The sequence below is a fragment of the Sceloporus undulatus genome, chromosome 4 (assembly GCF_019175285.1).
Source record: "Sceloporus undulatus isolate JIND9_A2432 ecotype Alabama chromosome 4, SceUnd_v1.1, whole genome shotgun sequence".
Lineage (NCBI taxonomy): Eukaryota > Metazoa > Chordata > Lepidosauria > Squamata > Phrynosomatidae > Sceloporus > Sceloporus undulatus.
In genome coordinates this window covers 80,831,932-80,855,531 of record NC_056525.1, presented here as the reverse complement: position 1 = coordinate 80,855,531, position 23,600 = coordinate 80,831,932, and the positions used below count along the sequence as shown (strand labels likewise).

At 38.2% G+C, this 23,600-nt stretch overlaps 1 protein-coding gene across 1 annotated transcript in view; it reads left to right on the top strand.

Moving 5' to 3' along the window:
* The first annotated feature begins 36 nt into the window (after positions 1-36).
* Positions 37-23,600, top strand: part of FAF1 (Fas associated factor 1) — a 251,438-nt gene continuing 227,874 nt past the window's right edge. Inside the window, exons 1-2 of the mRNA XM_042462675.1 lie at positions 37-500; positions 18,755-18,823. Of these exons, the coding sequence (XP_042318609.1) occupies positions 456-500; positions 18,755-18,823 (114 nt within the window). The 5' untranslated portion in view covers positions 37-455. The remainder of the gene's footprint in view (positions 501-18,754; positions 18,824-23,600) is intronic.

The following is a 23,600-nucleotide window of genomic DNA, read 5'->3' as shown; positions in this document are numbered from 1 at the left end:
CCTGGTCACGTGGGTGCCGGAAAGCGCTGCTTTTGCGACCTCCATGACAGGCAAAATGTGCGACAGCGGCTTGCAAGGCAGCAGGAGGGAGGAAGCTGCCCAGGAGCCTCCTCTTCTCCCTCTCCTTCTGGCTCTCCCTCTCCTCCTTTCGGCTTCCTAAAGGCAGGGCTGGGGCCTCCTTCCCTGAAGAGGAGCAGGAGGAGGAGGAGGAGAAGAAGGGCTGCTGCTGGTGCCTCTTCTTCCCTTGGAGATCTGGGAGCGAGGGAAGGAGGGCTTCCCTTGTTGTTCGATGAGATCTTAGCCCCCCCCTTTTCTTTCTTTCTTTCTTTCTTTTTTTCCTTCCTTCCTTCCTTCCTCCCTTCCTCCTTCCCCAGCTCCAGCTCCAGCTCGGGGCCCCCTCTGATCGCCCTCCAAGTGGCCATTTCATCCCAGAGGAAGGCACCCTGCCGCCTGTAATGGCCTCCAACATGGACAGAGAGATGATCCTGGCTGATTTTCAGGTAAACCCCAGCCCTCCTCTCTCTCCTGCCATCTTCTCCTCCTGGCCTGGCCTCCCTCCTCCTCCTGCTCTTCCTTGCTCCTTCCTCCTCTCTCTTTCTCTCTCTGAGCTCCAAAACACACACTGCAGAAATCAATCCACTTTGAGACTGCTTTAACTGCCCCTGGCTCAATGCTAGGGAATCCTGGGAATTGTAGTTTATTGTGGCACCAGAGCTCTCTCTGACAAAGAAGGCTCAATGTCTCACAAAACTACAGTTCCCAGAATTCATTAGCACTGACTGAGACAGGGGCAATTAAAGCAATCTCAAACTGGATTATTTCTGTAGTGTGTTTTGGACCTCACTGAAAGAAAGAGGCTGGGATCAGGAGCTTTCCTAGACCTGAGCCTATTTCTTCAGATAGTAAGGAGGCTCATGCTACCAAAGTTAGTTTCAAAGGTGCTACACTGATTTTCAGACTTAACCCAGCTAGGTCTTTGGATTCTGCCATCTTGTTCATTCTTGCTTTCCTTAGAGTGTTTAGATCATAAACTGCCACAAACAGGAAATAATCTGCTGTATCTCTAAAAAGAGCTGCCATTATATTCTAAGGGTTCACGGCTGGTCTAGGGCCCTTTGACTTTGCACAGTTGTCAGGGATGGTGGTGGTTTCTGTATGGCAGGGTGTTAATCTGGATGGCCCTTGTGGTCTCTTCCGACTCCATGCTTCTATGATTAATTATAACACTTACAAACAAAAATCCATCAGTGATACCTTTATTGGCCAACCACAATATACTTGTTGCAAGATTTTGACGCTTAATTATAACACTATGCTGTAATTCCACTTTAACTGCCATGCTGTGGTATCCTGGGATTTGTAGTTTAAGGACGGGTATTTAGTATTCTCTGCCAAAGAGTGCTTGTGTTTCACAGACCTACAAATCCCAGAAATCGATAGGATGCAGCCATGGCAGTTATAATGGAATCATATTGTTATAACCAAGAGTGTGAGAGGGCACTTGCACTGAGATATGAGAAGAAATAGAGGTGATAATTAAAATAACTTATATTAAATAACAAGTCTCTTAAATCTCTTTACACAGAAATTTATTTTAATAAGACGTATCTGTCTCATAGGATATTTATTACTTCTGTTTGAGTTGTTTTCATCTGTTGAATACATTGCATTTCCTTGAAATTGTTCCTCTGTAATTTCAGGCAGTAAGGCAGTTTTCTCATTAGCTTTTTGACTGAGGGTTTTGCATTGACTTATTTTCAATCATACCATACAAACCTAAGCCCAAATATATGCATGGCTGTACATAGTTATGAAGCAGAATTTTCTTATAATACACGTGCCCATGATATTGGAATGGGCAGGTATATTGTAATGGGATGACCTCTCAGGTAAGTGCATATAAGGTTGTAGCTTTAATGATATAGACTCTCAGGGTAAAGAAGTTTTAATGAGTAATTTTGGGTCAAGCCTATAATGCAGTATCTAAAACTTTGTGTTTCATCATTTGAAAAGTAATTCTGCTTTCTGCTCCTCCTATTCTATGTCAGTACAAATAATTTAAAAATAAATTTCAGAAATATGTAATTCTCGCTTTCATAGGAAGTTGAATGGGTACATATTTAATGGGCAACATGGTACACTACATCACATATTGCAAATATAACTGGTAAAATGAAATTGATAATTCTGTGATTCTCATCTAGATCCAAAATAAATGTACTAATTATTGGTATAATCAAGAAGTGTGAAATTTATCTAATATTGTGAAAGGGTGCTTTCCTAGGTACTCTTACTTGGAGCTGTCACTGAATGCTCTGAAGCTGCTGCCACACCACACAGTTAATGCAGTTTGACACTGCTTTAACTCTGGAATCCTGGAATCTGACTGAGGATGCTAAATGTCTCACAAAACTGGCGATCCTAAAGTACTAGTGTCAAATTGGATTATTTCTGCAGTGTAGATGCTTTCTCAGTGTAGCTGTACAAGATTGGGTTGCGTGTGTTGTTGAAACTGTTAGGATGAGAAAACGATCTACAAGTGTCAGACCTGTGATGCTCAGCTGCCTGTGTATATTTTGAAATGTTAAGAAATGCAAATTAATTTTTTTAGATGTGAGGAAGGCATTATTACAATCACTTTATTTATGTGCAGAAATAGTTTGTTGTATCACTAATATTTACTTCCATTACAGTAAGCATTCATGTTATTTGATGGGCATAATCACATTTCTAGGATCAGAAGAATCAGAACCTTGCTAATTATTTTGAAAAGTTGCCAGAGTCTCACTGAATTTGCAGCTATCCAGGAATTTCTCCTCTTGCTCTTGCAAATCAGGCATGAACTTTAGAATGAAGTTCACTTGCAGTGTTTCATAATAAAAGGGAATTTTAAAATCTACTTGTATTGAGTGTTGTGTGGAAGAAATTAAAAGTTCTGGTTAAGTATGATGACATTATATGAAAGATAACTTAAAACAGAAAAAAAAAGTGGAACTAAACTTGATATTGGTCTGACAGCAGTACAATATAATGCAGGGTGCACCCCACAATACATTGTGTTTTGGATGAGAATTCAAAATAAATGTAGATAGTTTGCGATACCTCAATTTATTCAACATATCATAATTAAGATCCCCCATCAGGTTTAAATGTAATTTAAAAACTAACAGTGGTAAATTTTGATTTGTCCTGTGGGTTCATAAAATCATTGAAATTCTAGGATGAGTGGTAGTTTATCATTTAGAATTGTTATATACTGATTTAAGATGCAATCCTACACACACTCGACTGAGAATAAGGCTCACTGGGTATTTGAGTAAACATGCATAGGATTGCTCTGCAATCTGTACTCTTAATCTTAGGCTCCAATATTGATTCCTTCATTTGTGTAATATCTTTGCAGATATATTTTGCTGATCTTCAAACACATTCAGATAGATGTTATTGCCATTTTTCAAACTGTGTAAGAAGAATTTGTGTGATTGTGAAAATGAATAAATTGTGGTTACAATTAAGGTCACCCAATGTTGTCTATACTTTAATTTGAAATACTGGTAACATTTTCTTAGCTATAAGTTCCATTGATTTCTAAGTATATATAACTGGAACTATTGCCTTCTTGAGTAAATCCACAGTTTATATAAATTGAATACTGTATATACTCATGTATAAGTCTGGAAATTTTAGTCAAAACCCGGGTCGATTTATCCATGGGTAAATATAAGTACTCTAAGTGCTATACTCTTATCAAAAAAGGAACCATCACTTTCTCTAATACAGGAAAAGGCAAGAGCGTAGTCCATCCCAGAAGAAACTAAAAGAAGTACTCCTCTCTATTTTAATGCACTGCAGTGCCATTTCTGGCCTTTTTGAATGTCTAAGTGGTAAAATAGCAGTGTTCTTTAGCATCATTTTACTTTACTTTCCATGGCAAAATTTGCATAGTTTGCTACATTCCCCTAAGTTTTACCCTCAACTGATATGGGGTTAAATAAAACTTTGGCCCCAAAACCAGACCTCGACTTATACATGAGGTTGACTTATAGTCAAGTACAGTGGACCCTTGTTATACGCTGGGTTTTGGTTCCAAGATCCCCCGTGGATAACAAAATTGGTGTATGCTCAAGTCCCATTAAATATAATGACATAGCAAAATGTTGTCCCTTATAAAAAATGGAAAATGAGGGTTTAATATTTGAAATTTATACTTTTTTTGAACATTTTCAAACCGTGGCTGCTTGAATCCATGTATAAAAAATCCGTGTTGTATAAGAAGGGCCGACTGTATATACGGTAATTCCCACTGAACCAAGAAGGATTTTCTTATGAGTAGAGATGCATACTTGCATTACAGATGTCCTAAAGTGGAAGCTGAATCCAGGTCTTGTAGGTCCCAACACATTATGTGTTATTTGATTGGAACAGTATTTGATCTTGCACTTTGGATGTTATTTTGATATGTGTGTAAATTGCTATGTTTGTACAGATGCTATTTGAAATATGAGTATTGCACTTGCGTTTGTTGTGGTTGTTCAACTTCTAGAACTAACATGTGTTTGATTGCCATGTGTTATGGGAACCCTGAGAGTTTTGTTTTTCTTGCTGACTGAACAAGGAATGTGCTGAGTTAATGCTGTGGCTTGTACAGCAATCTTTTGCAAATGATGTGCATAATATTCCATGTCCTGTTATTTTTTTCCCTTCATTTGAAAAAATTCAAATTGTCTTGTTAGTATTTTTCCTCCTGTATGAGCTCCTATAGGATGTGATACGTCCTGTCTTTTCTCCCAGTGTGGGATTCAGAGTAGCTTGGGAAATAGATTAAAACCAAGTGTAGGTAAAAAAATATTAAATATGGTAAGCAAGTCTATTAAAACACAATTATTTTTTTTAAAATAGGAAAATCTCTAATGTACTTCAATATTTAAAATATTTAAAAATATGGAAGAACTGCTAATATAGTGTCTTGATTAAAATTTCAGCAAAACAAAACAGATCACGCTACCAACCTTTTCAGCCTGGAAGGCAGCAAACATAGATGTAATATGTACACAATCTAAGGGGCCATTCAGACTACGATATACCCCGGTTTGTGAACTGGGTTAAAAGTGGGGAGTTCATACTGGCGCTGGTTTATTCACAGCCGAATCCGTGCTTTGTACACCCAATCTGGTGCAAATCCCCCTCAGCCCCAGTTTTCAAAGAGTGAGGTATTTACCGTTTCTTTTCGGAAAACCCGGTGCAATTTGAATCTGAACTTGGCTCCGATCATGATTGGGTCATGTTCAGGGGAGGGGTAAAGGCCAGGGATCGGAACATGCCTCCCCTCCCTGCAACATCCGGCTTTGATACAGTGCTTTGGGTTTTTACAGCTCCTTTTTCTCCTCCTCCTCCTCCTCCATTAGTTTTTTTCAGCAGCAGGAGTGCTTCATCGGTGCTTCGGAATTTTTAAAATTATTTTTACAATTTGACAGCTTATGCGCATGCTACATGGGGCTCTTTAAACGGGAAAGAGAACCCCCAGTCCATCTATGGATAATTGGCTTCTGTATATGGACTGGGGTTCCCTCTCCCTCCGTTTAAATGCTCAATATGAATGGGGCTCTTTAAATGGAGGGAGAGGGAACCCCAGTCCATATGTGGAAGCCAACTATCCATATATGGACTGGGGGTTCCCTCACCCATTTAAAGAGCCCCATGTAGCATGCACATAAGCTGTCAAATTGTAAAAATAATAAAAAAAAATCTGAAGCGCCCAATGAAACACTCCTGCTGCTGAAAAAAACTAATGGAGATGGAGGAGGAGGAGGAGGAGGAGGAGGAGGAGGAGGAAAAGGAGCCCCACAAGCTGCTCCACTCTCAGCCCCATGCTCCATGCGCATAAGCTGTCAAATGTAAAAACTAATTTTAAAAAAGCCAAAGCGCCTGATGAAGCACTCGCGCTGTTAATGGCGGCATTAGATGTCACCATTGACATCATTTGATTGACAGAAGAGGCTCCATCTTAACCTGGTACTTTGGTGAGTATCAACTTTAGTGGGGCAGAATGCCCCGATTGGTGCAAAGGGTAGTGGGCACTTCTGACCAGGCAGATTTGGTACTGGCTCAGCGAGTCCGGACCAGATCTACCCAGGGGAATGGGGCCTAAGATCTCAAAAATGTAATCATGCCAATTAATTTGAGGATGATCTAGCCAAAATTAAGTGCTTCTAAAGTTCCATTGATTATAATGGGAGAGAGTTAAATACAGGTTTAATGCTTCCATTGATATAAGTATGATTTTACAATCTAGCTGAGTTATGCTTGTGGTTTAGTTTGAAGATTGCTATGGGACTTAACTTTTGTCAGCAATTAAAATCCTAAAAACAATTTCTGCTCAATAATTTGCCTCCTTAATTGTCAAACATGTGAGCTTATAAAACCAAATAGGACCTAAGCCATTTTTCTTATGACTAGTAAGCCCAATTAGATTCTGCCTTTGGTATTTGAGATGCAATATTTATCCTCATTTGAGACCAGTGTACTTTTCCTTAGAATGGCATTCCTAAGGTCCAGTCTATATCCAGGTCAGAATTGTGTTTGTGTAGTGTCATCATGTACTTGTAGCAGTTGTTATTGCATACCTTCAAAACATTTGCAACTTAATGTGGCCCTAATGCGTTTTTTCTTGGCAAGATTTGTTCATAGGGAATTTACCCTTGCCTTCCTCTGAGGCTGAGAGAGAGTCACTTGCCCAAGGTCACTCAGTGGGTTTTTATGGTTGAGCATGGATTTGAACCTTGGTCTCCAGAGTTGTAGTTGGAGACTTTAAACCACTACACCACACTAGTATAGTATTTTGTAATCTGTGGTCAGGAAACACATGGCCCTCTAAGAAGATGTTGGACAGCAAATCTCAGCACCCCTTAACATTGGCTATTCAGATTTGATATACTGGGAGTTGCGGTCCAACATTGTCTGGAGGTGAACAAGATCCCTACTCTCTTTTTAATTCCAGCTATCCATCATGTTGGAAATCTACAGATGGCTTTATTCTCCCTTCTCTCTATATTGTTCTTTCAATTCCATTCCCTCTCGCAGTGCAGAGGAATGTTCCACAACAGATGCAGTCCTAAGAGCGGGTTCAGTAATCAAACAGTTGGTAGCTGTAAGAGTAACAAGTCACTTTTGGAGCCAGTGCCAGATATTATTTGTAATTTAGTGGCTTCGACCTTTGTTAGCTGTCTTAATCTGCATCCAGCTGAGACAAAAAACCCAGCTTCCATTGAATACTTTAATGTGGGGTATTTGATGATCCCAATGAGAATATCAGTGTACTGCATGTTATAAAAATATCCTACTTCCACATGTGTGTTTGTGGATGAAGACTCAAGGGTATTTCACCCTGTCTAGAGCCAGAAAATACACATTTGCATGAAATGTAGGGAACAAATAAAATCTGTATGTCTTGTTGGAAGAGACAGCACAATTGTAATGAACATCAGACAGTTTTTCTCCCAGCCTTTTTTGTTTATTTTATTTTTTAAAAACCCTCTGCATGGAAGTGACTGAAACTATTTACAATACTTCAGGTGACAATATCATAAAATACTTACTTTTAAATCTTGTACAGCTCTAGTTCTGTGTGAATTCTGCACCTCTGCACCAAAATGTTACTGAGGAACAAAAATGTCCCATCTCTCTGGAGGGGGGTTAAACGGGGAATATAAAAATCAGTACTTAGATGAAGTTATTTTAAATTGGATTACTAATATTTGTGTATAATGGCTACTATTTTTGATCAGTACAGTAATGTGTCACTTGAAGTACCTTTGAAGATGGATTGTACTGTAATCATATGCTTTATGGTATATTCTAAATGAGAAATCCCCCTCATCACTCTGTATCTTATAATTTATTATTCCTTTATACCCCACCTTCCTCCCAAGAATGAGACTCAAAGTGGCTTACACCATATTTAAAAGCAACACAGATATAAAATTGTACCATTTTAAAAAATAAAAGTCTAAATATAAAAGTTAATGTCTGTACCTTCAGAGAGTACAGATCTGATCCAAGGGATACTTGCTAGGCAATTCAGAACTCTTCTATAAATGACCAGCCAATTGAACAGGTAAAATCTAACAAGTATCTGGGAGTGACTTTTCAGTCCTTGGGCTTTTGGAAAGCCCAATCATCTAATGCCATAGCAAATGCCTAGAGAAGTATAAAGTCACTTGTATCCTTCTTTTTCACCAAAGGAGTTCAGCATATTCCATTAGCCATTCAGGCCTTTAATATGAAGGGACTGGCACAGATGTTATATGGGGCGCAGTGGTGTGTTTATACTAATTTTGTTTCTTTTTGTTACTGCTGTGCAGTTTTGTATTTTCTGTTGTGGTGTTTGCTGGCAATGACCTGGAGTGAAGTGTATCAGCTTATTTGGCAAGACAGGCTAGAAGACTGATAGTCAAAGTGGTGATCCATGGACTGTTTGCCCCAACAGTCTTCTGTGTCTTACACTGCAACTTTGGGGAGTTCTTAAGATGCATTTCAAGTTCTGTGCTGTGTTGCTTTTAAAAAACAAAAGCATGTGTCTTGTATTTAGAAACAAATATACAATCTGGTATTTTCTATTTATGTGCCAAATACAAAAGCTTACATTTATATTCAACTCAAAAAAGTCTTTACATGAATGTTTCATCTTTGTAAATTATTTGGCAGTTTTATTTTTGTGTGTATGTATGTATGTCCCTTCAAGTCACCTGTCAACATGAATTTAGGCAAGGAATACTTAGAGGTGGTTTCTTTCCTCTGAAATATAGCCTACAGCACCTGGTATTCCTTGGTGGTCTAACATCCAAGTCCTAACCGGGGCTGACCCTGCTTAGCTTTCTAGATCAAATGAGATCTGGTGCCTTTAGGGTATTTAGGCTCATAATTTTATTTTTGCATGCACTAAATTCTCTAACATACAAAATTTCATTTTTGAGAACTTTTTCCATTGTAAAAACATATTTTTCTATTGTAGGTAGATATTTCTATCTACTGGTATCCTTCTCCCATTGATTTAAACTGGATATAAATATATGCTTTGCTCATCACCCTAGTTTTGTTATGAGATGCTTGGATTGCCTTGGCCTGGCATGGAGTCCTTTTGTTAGCTTCAACTTCCTGCCAGTCGGTAGGCAGGTAACAGTTCCTGTAGAGCTGGCCATGCCAGTCAGTCATGTTCTAGTACAAATCCAACTGGTATTATAATGGCTGCCTGCTGGCTTGTCTTCTCAGTTGACCCAGAAGCCTAATTCTGGGAGGAACCTGGTACAGAAACATGTGGATAAGGGAAAGAGATACTTCCCTTCCCTCTGCAGGTGGAAACTCCCAGGGGAATAATAAAAAAAAAAAATGAAGAGGAATGAGCTCTATATAGGCAGAGCAGGCATTGCCCACCAGTGAGAACACTGCTTGCATGGGAAGTGGAGGAGAAGAAGGGGCTTGGACCACAGTCAGGAACTATAGGCCTATCTCCAAGGTCAGGAACCCTTTCACACCACATAATTATAGCACTATGATTCCACTTTAGCTGCCATGACAACATCTTATGGAATCCTGGGATTTGCAGTTTAGGAGGCATTTAGAATCCTCAAGCAGAGAGTTCTAATACTTCATCAAAGTACAAACCCAAGCATTCCAAAGGATGGAGCCATGGCATTTAAAGTGAAATCATAATGCTATAATTTTGTAGTGTGAAAAGTCCCACTAAACACTAAGCTAAACACAAGATTAGAAGAAAGGACCTACCAGAAGCCAAAGCCATGGACTCAGTTCTGCTCTTGCATCTCTGGCCTCATTTGACGTTTTTAATCTGTTGCCTGCTTTACTTTATTGAACTGTATTGTTATGTATTATGCTATTATTTCTTAAATTGTACGCCATGGGCAGGTTTACTTTATCTATTTTATTGTTTGTATGTACAGTGCAGTGTAAATCTATAGCGCTATATAAATAAAGCATAATAATAATAATAATAATAATAATAATAATAATGTAAGGATCTCCAAACAACTGTTTTGCTTTAACTTGTCAATTTTTTAAATTGACCTGTTTTATTTTTTTTAACTGTTAAAAAAGATTTTATTTACACTGTTCTGAGATCCCTAGATATAGCTGATACAGAAATACCTTAATAAATAAAATAAAATGAGACTTCTAAGTCTAGCAAGATCAAGAGCTGCCAAATACTGTAGATCATAGGCAACCCCTCTCCAGGTCACTTCTGGAAAGAGATCATCTGGCCATGATGGCTCATGTTTTGGTAATCTCCAAACTGAGTTACTGCATTGTGCTAGAAATGCTGCTGCCTGGAAACTCCAATGAATGCTGTTAATTCACGTGACAGAATTTTAACTGGTGCTGCCACTCATATCACTTCAGTTTAAAGACCTATAGTAGTTGGCTGTTGGCTTCCAAGATCAGTTCAAGATGCTGATAATTATTTCTAGAGCTCTGAACAACTTGGGACTGAAATACTTGAAAGAGCTGCTATTTCCACACAGAAGTTTGATCTTCTATTCAGATTTGATGCTGGTACTTCACTTATAAGAAGTAGTGTACCTCCATTTAGTTTTTCTCTGCAGTGACATCTTGTCTTTGGAATGCCCTCTCTAGACTGCAGAAATAACCCAGTTTGACACCTCTTTAACTGGCATGGCTTAATGCTGTGGAATTCTGGGAATTGTACTTTTGTGAGAAATTTAGATTCTGTCAGAGAGCTCTGGTGTCACAACAAACTACAGTTCCCAGAATTCCATATCATTTTAGCCAGGGCTGGATTAAGGCCTTTAGAGGCCCTAAGCACTTAAAAGACTTTGGTGTGTGTGTGTGTGTGTATACACACACACACACACACACACAATAATAAATTGTAAAATAAAAAATTTGAAACGTTTAAATTTGGAGAAACCAGCCTATCTGGCAACACTGTACTGAGTGGCACTGCAGTCACTCTTAATGGACAACTGAAAAGAATAGCCAACATGACCAAGACAAATCAATCAACTGAGCCTTGGCGGACCGTGTGGTAGTTTACCAGTTACTAGATTTTAATGTTGTTGTGCTTCCATGATTAATGTATATCATTAACCTCTATAATAATAATAATAATAATTATTATTATTATTATTAGTAGTAGTACTAGTAGTAGAAGATTTTTAAAAATTTATTGTGGAAGTCTTTTTTTTACCCTGGTTCAGTTGCACCATTTGCAGTTTTGCACCATATAGTCCATGGTAAATCTGGCAATAGAAAATTTATGTGATTCCCCTTGTCCCTTGATGCCCTAAGTAAGTGCTTATTTTGTTAATGGTTAATCCAGCCCTGACCATGGCAATTAAACTTGTGTCAAACTGGATTATTTTTGCAGTGTGGATGCAGCCTATGCCTGTTCAACCTACTTTCCAATATGTTTGACACCAGATTAGAACATATATTTTTAGCAAGCCATTTTAATTTGTGTAATTTCTCATCCTGTCTTAAAACTGCATTTATTGTTGTTGTTGTTGTTGCTGGTCTTCCAATAATTAATTATATGCTATAGCATATTGGAATCTCATGGGATGAAGGGTGATATAGAAGTGTTTGAAGGAAATTTGCTATGTATTATAAAACACATATAGTAATGAGTTAATGTTGTCATTCATTTTTCTAAAGCTTTGCCATTAATCCAATTTTTCCAAATTTCATTTTCAGTTTGTTTCCCTCTCAATATCTGGAAACAATGTGCTCCTGAAAATCTGGCATCTGTTATTAAATATCCATATACTAATTTACACAACTAGATTTTCCACTCTGTTACAGATTTCCACCCCACGTTTCTTACATTTTCTTTACAAATTAAAGTCTGGTCATAGCAGTATAGATCGTAAAAACGATGCTTCTTGTTAAAATGTGGTATAAACTGCCTTGAATGCAATATTTTCTCAGCAGATCTAAATGCACATTATGCTTTAAGAACATTAAATGGATTAGATATGACAGGCTGCACATGATCTACTTCTGCTTTCCCCAGAACTAATGAACTCCCATCTTTCTCCCCCCCCCACCTAAATCCTGCTCTGGAGGACTGGTTTTCAATCATGTTTTGGATGCCAGAGAGTTGTATTGTGAGAAAGCAGTAAGAAATTTATATTTCACTCGCAGTGGATACCAAAATATACCATCGGATCTTAGCCATATTTGTATTGTTTATCTTTTTATCATCACTGTTTTAGTCATTCCATTATTAGTTTGTTTCTTTGTCATTACTGTTTTGGTAATTCCATGATTCAGATTCCGTAATTTCTCTTGCCTCTATTGCTTGGCTTTTGGCTGGATATTGAGTAATTAGTGAAGCAGCTTAAACATAATCGGATATATTTTTTTTAAAAAAGATAGAGCTATTTGTTGTTGTGTGCCTTCAAGTTGTTTCCAACTTATAACCAGCCTTTCATGCGGTTTCTTGTCAGGTTTCTTCAGAGAGGGATTACTATTGCCATCCTCTGAGGCTGAGAAAGTGTGACTTGCCCAAGGTCACCCAGTGGGTTTACATGGCCAAGTCAGGATTTATACCCTGGCCTCCAGAGTCATAGTCTGATGTTCAAACCACCAAATCTGCTTCTTAGCTTTTCTAGATAGTTTTTCAGAATCTTGTGAAAAGTTAGGGAGGAAGAAAGAAGAAATGAAAAAGTGATCCAAAATACAGTCAATGTAAGAATTTATAAAAGATGCCTCAGAGCACTGACTGTTGTCATACTAAGGACAAATAGACTCAAATGTGGACCAGTGAATGACAGGTTCTGCAGTACCAGTACTGCATCATGGGTAGTTATAGTAAATTGGGCTTGATACAAAATAGCAAGCAAGGAAAACCTAGCTTATTGGAAAAGGCTCACCGAACAAAAGGCTGTGTTTGTGATTTACCAGCCTTGTTGATGGTTTCACTAGGCAGCTTTGGCCCAGTCAGAGAGTCTCTTAGCCATCTGTAATACAGGCCATCACACAGTGGTAGGTGGATCTTCTAAAATATTCCTGTTGAGACATGCAGGTTACTTGTGGCTTGGGGGAAAAAAGTGTCTAAGGGCTTGAACAGACAGGCCAAAGTAAAGCTGCTTCAGATCACTTTGGAGGTATGCTATTTAAATGATGCATGTGTCCCTAAGAGGCCAGAAGCCGCACCAAAGCTACACTCCAGTCATAAAGACTGAAGCGCAGCTTTGGTGCATCATTTAAACAGCATACCTCCAAAGTGTCTCCAAGCAGTTTTATTTTGGCCTGTCTATTCGAGCCCAAAGTCTGTCCTGTGACAAGGAAAAGTTGCTTTTCTAAACATAATGTCACTCTGCAGACCCAACATCAGCACATTGTATCTTTGGGCAGGTCATGGGACCTCTGCGTCCTGACAGGATCCACCATTGCAACTTGTTCCAACTTCCCTGTTAAAAAGTATTCGGGAGCTGATAGGTATGATTTACATTTCCCGCAATGCCTTTGAGTGAAGTGACTTAGGAAGCATTGTGAGAAATTAAAATGGCAGTGACTAGCTTCCTAGTCCTGTTTTCAGAGTCACTGCCATCAGCTAAGCATATTGGACTCCACTAGATGGCACTTTGCTAAGGACTGTCTTGCTATTGTTTGTGCCTGTTTGTTAGCCTTATCGTCTTATGTGGCTTTTTTATTTCCAGGCTCAGTATGACATTGCATTACTAAAACTAACTATGGGCTGTCTTGGTTTAATTACAGTAGCTGTTTTAAAAAAGTGAAGAACACTCAGAAATGTGAGTGAAAAAGATATTTGAATCCAAACCTGCTGTTGTAGTGTATATAGGTCTGACCACTGGCCAGAAGATTCCCATAATCAATTGATCACATCTCCCGTACATACTTGGCTATAAGTTGACCTCATGCATAGGTCGAGGGCAGGTTTTAGGGCCAAAATTATGGATTTTGATATGACCTGTGTGTAAGTTGAGGAAAGGAAAACTATGTCAAAGAACTTACAAAATTCCAGCAGATATAACTGTTTGTGCTCACCCTAAAGGCTGGATGGATGAGAGAGTAGAGGGGGTCAGGTCAGTGCTTATTTTAGATGCTCCAAAGAGATTAAGCTCTCATCTTTCGCCAGGGGATGGTTCCTTCTTTGATAGGAGTTAAAGTACAGTACCTACATTGACCCATGGATAAGTCAGCTCAGGTTTTTGGGGTCAATTTTTTGACTAACATTCTAGACCTTTATATTAATGTATACAGTATTTATGAATAAAACAGTAACTGAATCTTTGTTTCAAGATTATAAATGAAAACATCACTTTAGTAGAGATATTCCTTCCTGTGTGTTTGAGATTACAAATGTAAACACAGTTACCTGGGGGTTAAGTCATCCTGTGCTCAGTAGAATCTATAAACTATCACCAGTAGCTTCTAACTAAAAATTCACATTCGGATAAAATAGGCTTAGAATCATATTCAAAACCAGAAAAAGAGGGATGGCAGAGGCCTTTATCTTTAAGGGTGTTCTTGGTGCAAACCTTGCTAATCCCTATTTGCTCTTTTTTCCACAACTTTGCTGCACCATTTCTGCCTGAATTATCTAAAAAAAGACTCTCATCATTTATTTAGATTTTGCACATACACAGCAATCTAAAAGTTCAATGTGTATCTGCATACACATTGATATTTTTATGAAGTCTTTTTTAAAGATGATGGCTGTTGCATATTGTATGCTCTCACCTTGTAAGTCTTAGACTGCGATGCAGGGAACCTTTGGCTCTCCAGATGTTCTTATCTTCAACTCTAGCCCCATTCAGAATAGCCAATAATAAGGGGTTGTGGGATTTTTAGGCCAAAGCTGTTGGAAGGCCAAGTATTCCCCATCCCTGCCCTAGCTTGATTGGTTGGAAAACAAGGGTATTTCTAGGTAATTGTTTGTTGAACTGGTGCTTAAATACCACTGTTGTATTTCCTCATCACCACCTGTCCTTCTTCTTTTTGTAATATCATTATAGTCAAAAAATATTTGCAGCAACAGTTTATATTTCTTTTGTAAAGTATCCAACACACCACTTAAATGCCAAAGAAACAGATGTTCATTACTCTTCAGTCGCTCTTCATTATCAGCAAATCTTTATGAAACTGTATTTAAGGTTGCTGGTCATGCTCAGTATTTATACTCCTGTTTGTAATGGAATTCTTATAACTACTAACTGCAACTTTTCCATTAGAAATAAGAAGAAACAGGAGCTGATTAAATAAAAACCAAAGACCATGCTGAACTGATGCTCTCCATATGCATGTCTCCTTTGTAACAGCAAGGGGGAAATATTTTATAAAGAAGCAGAATTGCTTTGAATTAGTGTGTCTGTTATTTAGGGGGCAGTCTTAAAAATCTATTCAAACCAGTTGTTTAGTCTTTTTAAAAAATCTGACAGCTATACCTCTTAAAACTTATGTTTGAGGTTGTATCCACACTGCTCACTGGCTTGCTGTTTGAGAGTCAGTGGCACAGTAGAAGTTGTTGGAAAGATTTTAAAAAAAGATAATGACCTTACAAATGGAAGACGGTGATGGTGGGGAATATATCAGTGATACAGTTGGCCCCCTGTATCCATGGATTCAATCATCATTGGCTTAAAAATATATTTTTAAAGTCCCAAAAGCAAACCTTGATTTTGCCATTTTATATAAGGGAGACCATTTTACTGTGTCACTGTATGTAATAGGACTTGAGCATTGTTACAGTGATAACTCGGCACTGCCGAAATCTCTTAAAACCTTTCCCTATTTTCCTCTCTGTGCTACTGCTGTCACCAATATGTGCTGGTGAGACTCACCCACTATCTAATATATCCCAAACCTAAAAGACTTTCTCAATGTTGGTAGCGTTTTTAATGTGTTTCTGAAATCACTTGGGACAGCTGCTTGTTGAAAAAAAGTAAGAAATTTATTTGTAAGTCAGGCTGACAGTATCTCTTTTAGTGGATGTTGTTTACAATGGACTTTATTAGTTACAGTTTAACAGTTCTTTAGTTTGTCTTTGTAATTGTATCTTTATAGCTTTACATATGTGGTACATATGTGTTCCCGTATAGACAGCCCAAAAGGAGCGGCTCTGTGCCGCCCCTGGATGCATGGGGTTGGCAACTGGACACCACGCCAAAAAGGAGCTTCTTTTGTCAGCACTACAGGAGCGCCATAAGGGTTATGTCGCATCCTCATGATGCTCCCCGTGCATGGTGCTGTTTGTGCACCGTGCACGAGCGACGTCACCATGGTGCACCCCGTGTAAATGGCGGCATGCCAAGATGGCGCCCGTGACACTTGGTAGGGCTTGAGAGAGTGCAGATGCTCCGCTCTAGCAAGCTCTATTTTCAGACCCAGGCCAGCACACCACTCATTAAGAGTGGTGTGACCTAAGGGCAGAAGGCTGCATTTGAGTTGGTTTAGAGATGCCATTTGCTCTCATTAGCCTGCTGAAAAGGTTTACTGTGATATATATTCTAAACTAAACATAGTAAACTATGGCCCGAAACACGTGGGCCAAAAGTGCCGGCTTCGGGCTGTGAATGCTGTGAGCTGAAGGTGCCTTGTACGTCTAGAAGATGCTTGATCCAGTAGAAGATTATACTGGTGGAAAGTGGAGTGTGTTCCCCCCACACCACCACAGTTCTTCTCATGCAGAAGCTTTCATCCTGTGGAAATCCACTAAGGAATATCTCCCTGCCTTCTGGGGCAGATTTTCAGAATGCACAATCATCCACAGGGGAGGGGAGAACTATCAAAATTCATCTTCACCCTTCTTTCCCATAGCAGGAACATCCAGCCTTGTGTTTTCAACCATACAAATGTGACTGTTTTGACATTCATACTGATAATCAAATTAGATGAACCACTATATACTGTATGCTTTTGTATTTAACCTGTCTGTCATGATGATGATGATGATGATGATGATGATGATGATGATGATAATATAGTTTATTTGTAACCTGCTTTTCCAAAATTTTGATCAAAGCGGCGAACAATTATTTATAAAAACATTCCAATAAAATCAGTTAAAAACAGCATTAAAAGCAACATAGTAATACTAACGACAAAAGAGCCAGATGGAAGGGGAAATCGATATACAGTACAGTCCAGGGTCATCAATGAAAAGGGGTAAGAGAAGATTTTTCACGGTGGGAAGGCTTGGGAAAAGAAATACGTCTTCAGATTCTTTTTGAAAAGAGCTAAGGATGTGGTGGAACGAAGCTCATCTGGGAGACTATTCCAAGATCTTGGGGCCACGATAGAGAATATCCTCTGTGAGGTCCTCACATAGCGTGTCGCTGGGACCTCCAACAATTTCATCCCTGTTGATCTGAGTGTGCGGGGCGGATTATATGGGAGAGGTGGTCCTCCAAGTACTCTGGGCCCAAGCCATTTAGGGTTTTATAGGTCCTTACCAACACCTTGTATTGAGCCCGGAAGCAAATAGGCAGCCAATGAAGATCTTTCAAGATGGGTGTTATATGGTCAGACCTGGAACAACCAGCGACCAGTCTCGCTGCCATATTCTGCACTAACTGCAGCTTCCGGGTTTGGTACAAGGGTTGCCCCATGTAGAGCGCATTACAGAAATCCAATCGAGAGGTTACCAGAGCATGTACTACAGTTTCAAGGTCTCTCCGGTCCAGGTAGGGACGCAGCTGGCGTATCAGCCGAAGCTGATAACATGATGTTGTTGGTATCAATGCAAGCCTTTCTCCAAAAGCTAATAACTAGCTTCTGAGGATTATACCAGAGAAAGAAATTTTTCTTCCACATCTGCTGCACTCCCAATAATGATTTTGCCCCCCTCCTCACAAATGTTATTTGTAATTCTAAAAACTATTCAGGTTAATGTAAAGACTTCTAGTGAGATTATTAGTTAAGCCCCATGTTGTCTTTTTGTTACATGACAACAAATTTCACAGTCTTCAGTAAGATGACTTTCCCAGCTCTGCTTCTATTCTTTTGTTTTGTTTTAAAGATTATAGATTATTATTATTATTGTTTGTTAGTTACCTTAAATGTTTTTAATATGGGAAGGCATTTGATAACAAATAAAATAGCATATCCTTTTAGCTGGTTATGCTAAGAATTCAAATGGGGATTTTCCACAGACCCAGTCTGCTAACTTATAACCATTTGCTTAATTGCTTTGCAATAACCTATGTGCTATCCTTTTCTGAAGGAAGCACACTTACCTGTGATAATCAGAAATGAAGGTGTCCTACAGGTATGCTTAGTATGTTGTGGCTGGTCATTATGAATGAACTGAGACACCAGGATGTGGACACCAGGATGTACTGAGCAACCTTGTGATGAGAGTATTCTATACTACTTGCTTGTAAAACATGAACAATATTGATCTCTTCTAATTTTGTCTCAATTAATGACAAATGTAAAGTGCTTTGCAAATGCTGTGTATATGCTTAATAATCGTCAGACACATTACATCAGTCCAGTGAACCTTAGAATTTGCCATTTGATTAACAAGGGGAATAGCAGCTTTGTTCATTATTTCTTTCCTGTTCAACACAGCCTAAATGTTTTGAAAGTATGCACTAGAGTCTAATCGTGTGACACAGTTTAATGTTATATCTGGAATCTAAATATAAAGGGAATGTTCCTAAATTATAAGCAGCTACACCATATTTTAAACTTGAAAGAACATTTGTTTGGAGACTTCTTCAACCATATGTTTCTCTCTCTCTTTTTAAAGGCATGTACCGGTATAGAAAATATTGATGAAGCTATTACCCTACTTGAGCAAAATAACTGGGATTTAGTGGTAAGTATTTATTTTTATATGTGTCTGGGAGTACAAGGAGAGAAACGGAAAAACAGGAAAATATCCTTGCCAATCAGAACTATGAATAACAATATGTTAGTCATAGTTATATGGCTTCTGTATAAGAGAACATAATTTTGATGGTCTCTGTAAATAGTGGCTGAGATTTTGCATCACTGCAATATATATAAATAACACCAGTAGACTTACATTCTGCTTGCATTACACTGCATACCAGCAGGGCCTAAATACCCTAAAGGCAAAAGATCCCATCTGATCTTGGAAGCAAAGCAAGGTCAGCACTGGTTAGTACTTGGATTGGAGACCACCAATGAATACCAAGTGCAGTATGCTTTATTTTAGAGGAACAAACTGGCAAAATCCCCTCTTGAAGGCATGTATCTTCAAGTTGTTTATTGACTTATGGTGACCCCATGAATTTCATAAGGTTTTCTTTGGCAAGGAATACTCAGAGGTGGTTTTGCCAGTTCTTTCCTCTAAAATACGACCTATGACACTTTGTATTAGTTGGTGCTCTCCCAACACAGTACCAGCCAGGGCTGATTCTGCTTAACTTCCAAGATCAGATGGGATCTGATGCCTTTTTAGGGTATTTACGCCATACAAACACATACTCGATGCCACCAGAAAACAACATATGCAAATCGCTGCTAAATAAGTACAGCTGATGCCCTGTTGCACATTTAATACATTATTTGATGAAAATTAGTATTAGGAAAATGTTTTTAAAGTCCAGATGCTTCAGAGGCACATGATAAAATATATGAGTTGACTAAAGAGAAATTATCACACATTATCACAATTATCATATACCCAATGTTTTGAAAGGATCAATAAACATGTGCACACATCTCTTTGCTATTATTTTTTTCAAAGGAGCTTTTGCAAAACCTTCTCAGTGCTAGGTAATCGTGGCACTGAAGGGAATGCATTTTTTTCATGGGTCAATGAAAGGTTAAATACAAGAAACGGAGTAGTATAACATGTCTCATTTTCCAATGGCATCAGGAAGGAATGATAGTCAACTGATCTATATTATATACTGTATTCTTTAAACAAGCATTGAAAAGCTGGGAACAATTGAAAAGATAAAAATATATAATACACACATGTAAGAATTAATAGTGAAATTCCTGTGCTGAACCTGGCGTTCATGCTATCACTGTTGTAACTTTCCTTTTTATTTTGTTGATTGTTGCTCAAGAATTAACATTATTTCATTTCTACCTTCTCTCTGGCCATGATAATTAAGTAGTAATATCTGTTGCTGTAGCATTTCTTGGGTAATATTGCTAAGATGCATTGTCTAATTGTTATAAGTCAGGGAGAGATGAACATGTATGCTTCTCATCTTTCAGACTTTTGACATGTGGAATATTGAATGGTACATTTCATACTGTTGCAAGGGTTCACTTTATTTGCAGAAGGACTTTTGTTTGTAGGAAGGACAATTTTTCTGTCTCCAAAACAGGTGCACAACTTCACTGTTACTTTTTTCTTGTTTTTTACACACATTATTCATCAGAGCTAAAATTGACATCTGGAACATTTTTGCTCTTTGGTTGAAGAATTCAATATTCTGAGGGATCAAGATCTTGCTTTCACTTTTGTACATCACTGATACTTTAGTATAATTTTTGGAATGATTATATATTTAAGAAAAAAAGCCAGAGTTCTCCTGATTTTATAAAAAAAACCAGCAGAATACACCACATGTGCCTCTGTAGCCATGATGGATAATTTTCTTACTGCTGTAGTGGTTTTCATTTTATTTATCCTCAAAAGGAAAGCATTTTTAAAAATAAAAATAAAAATAAAAGTTTATTTTTCCTCTAGTAATTTGCAAACAGTGGCTTTTCAATGTAGAAATTCTCCAAGTGGTTATGATTATCTTAATTTTAAACGTACCTTCTAAAATGTGGGCTTTGCTATTTGCTGAAATGTCAGCATTACTGCTATATTTAACTTCTTTATCCTTTGTACTGGCAGTGGTTCAAAGCTACTGTGTGTTTGCAGTAAAGTCAGTGGTTTAGCGCACCTGTAAATGTGATGGCTTACCATTCCTCTTGAATGTTGATTCTAAGGATCAGAAGACAAAAAAGGCTCTGTGCCATGTTTTTATAGTACTTGAGTTTCATAACTTAACAATTTTATGGATAATCTAATAATAATATTCATTTCTTTTAAAAATGGTAAAATTGGAGAGTATTCTTCTTGGAGGCAGCACCTTAGGGACGTTAGATAAATGCTGTGTATGAAGGGGGCATTATTCTTATTTTCATTAAAGAAGATTTGAATGAGCAAGTTTGTGGGACTAAAATTACAGCTAAGAAAAGGAAGTTTTAAATTTTGTATTGTGTATTGTTAATATTCCTAGTGGACAAGTTGACCAAATGCCTGTTTGTGAGATGTTCAAGTTCAGCTATAACTCCTCCTACCAGATGTGTGCATCTCTTTGATCTATTAAGAAGTATCTATTAAGCAAGCTATATTTAAGCAAGAAGTAGCTACTCTTTTCACCTAGATGTGTGTAGCTATTTCATCTACTAAGTAAAAAAATAAAGGTGGACATACTGCTGCCACCATAATTTGGTTCAGTGTTATGGTTATTTATCAGCATCTACTTTATTTATAGTTATTTATCAGTGTTTACCAGTCAGTGAGTCATGGATATGGGTTGTCCGTCTGGCACCTGTGGAAGGCTATTCCAAAGTTTGGAAAACAGCCAGTGGCCCTAAAGGTTGGTTTACAATGCCCAGAACCGCCTGGCTAGAATGAACAACTCTATTTTTTAGAGTTGTAGTCTGAAAAATACTGTATCTGTTCCAAGCCCTAGCTTCTAGACCCTATAGTCCAGAAAAATAACTTGCCTAGGGTCTGGGCTAGAGATGGCAGGCAAAAATATAGATACTAATCCTGATCCAGGAAATTTATTTAGGGAAACAAGTTTCTGCTTCTTTATTCAGTATGGTTGCACATGCATAGTGTTCATTGTGGTTTACTGAACCTATTAGTCATGTTTTGATGTGGATTGAATAGCTCTACATGGAAATTCAAGTTGTTACACATAGCTTGATTAGGAGTAGCTTTGGAGAAATGTTGCTGAAGGGTACATTAACATACATGCCAAAATTTCATAGAAGAAATCTGGGATGCATGCAGCCAAGCTACATCAAAATGTGGTCAAGGTGGCCAAGTATTAAAGCGGAGGAACACACAGGCTAGAAGAGGCTGCAGTCATTTGCTTTTGCATAAGCTTACTGGAAAAGGCAAGATCCCATCCTGTCCTCACCTCCCCCCCCCAGAGAATTGAGTACAGAAGTGGCGTTTATATCAGCCAGCCTAATGTGTTAGATCAGTTGTGGATCTGTACAAAATCCCAGGAATCATATATGCCCCTCTTATTTTCTTGTAATGCTGAAACAGAAAGTGATGCACCTAAATGTGTCGAACACCTCTTAAAACAACTCAGGGCCAAATCCTGTGTTAGTCCCAACTACAGATGATCCACTGAAAAGAATGACTATTATTAGTCACAATTTATGTTAAGTCCCACTAATTACAATGGGTCTCCTGTAATTGGGAATAATACTACATTTAGTCCCAAATCTGTGGCAAAAAGAGAGAGTGAGAGAGATAGGGGAGAGAGAGATTGAGAGAACCTGCTAATTGGTAGCCAAGTAGCCAGGCTAGAAAAGCAAAGAATGTTCCAATACCTTACCTTTTAAATTTGCCTTCAAGACACAGAGGACTACAGTTTTAAGATTCTATAGTAGTCTTTTACATCTTGCTCATTAGTGAGGAACATGAGAAAGGATAAAAAAGTACAGTTATTTTGCCAAGAATAAAATACAAATTAAAATTAAATGGAAAATTGGGTTCCTTGACTCATGTGAATTACAAGCTGAGTTCTAGGGCTATGCACTATCCTCCCAAGATACTGGTCACAAATATTGGGGGAGCCTCTGGATTGGTGTTCACTGAGGCTACAGGAGCAAGGGAACTCTTCTGTGCAAGCTAAAAGGCTTTCAGTAGATCCAAACCAGCTTTTTAATTATGCAGATTAAGAGAACTGATGCTTAACAGTGTAAATTCCAAAAATGCATGTGATCATTTTGCATAATTTAGTCCAATTTTGTCAACAAAAAGGAGGGGCAAGATGCAATACAGGAAATGTAAATTCTTGGAAATCCTTCTGGATTCTGAAATTTGTTCAATAGCTCATATTCTTGCACATCTGTATTTGCAGTTTTTAAAATTTTGACCAAATAAATAATAATCACAACTGTATTGCCACTAAGTACAGCAATGGATGAAAGCTCCATCCCATTTGCCACTGCTGTGAACTCAAAGGGAGAGAACAGAAGCCAGCATTTGCTGGACTTAATCCTTTCCCCCTTACCATCTAGTTTTCCTTGTGTGTCGTGTCTTTTTAGAATGTAAACCTAAGGGCAGGGAACTTCAAATTAGCAATTGTAAACTGCTTATGTAAACTGCCATTTACACTGATGGTACTATATAAATAAATAAATGCTGCTGCTGCTGCTGATAATGATGATGATGATGATGATGATGATGATGATGATGATGATAAAACTTGAATTGCTTATTAAATATACTTTTTGCACGTTCACAGTCTCACATAGTGCATCCAGATCCTGTCATGGTACGCTAAGATATCTGTTGTCAGTGATGTATAAGTTGCTTAAGTAAAGGTCTTACACCTTTCAGTGTGTTTAGTTTGCTTACATCACTT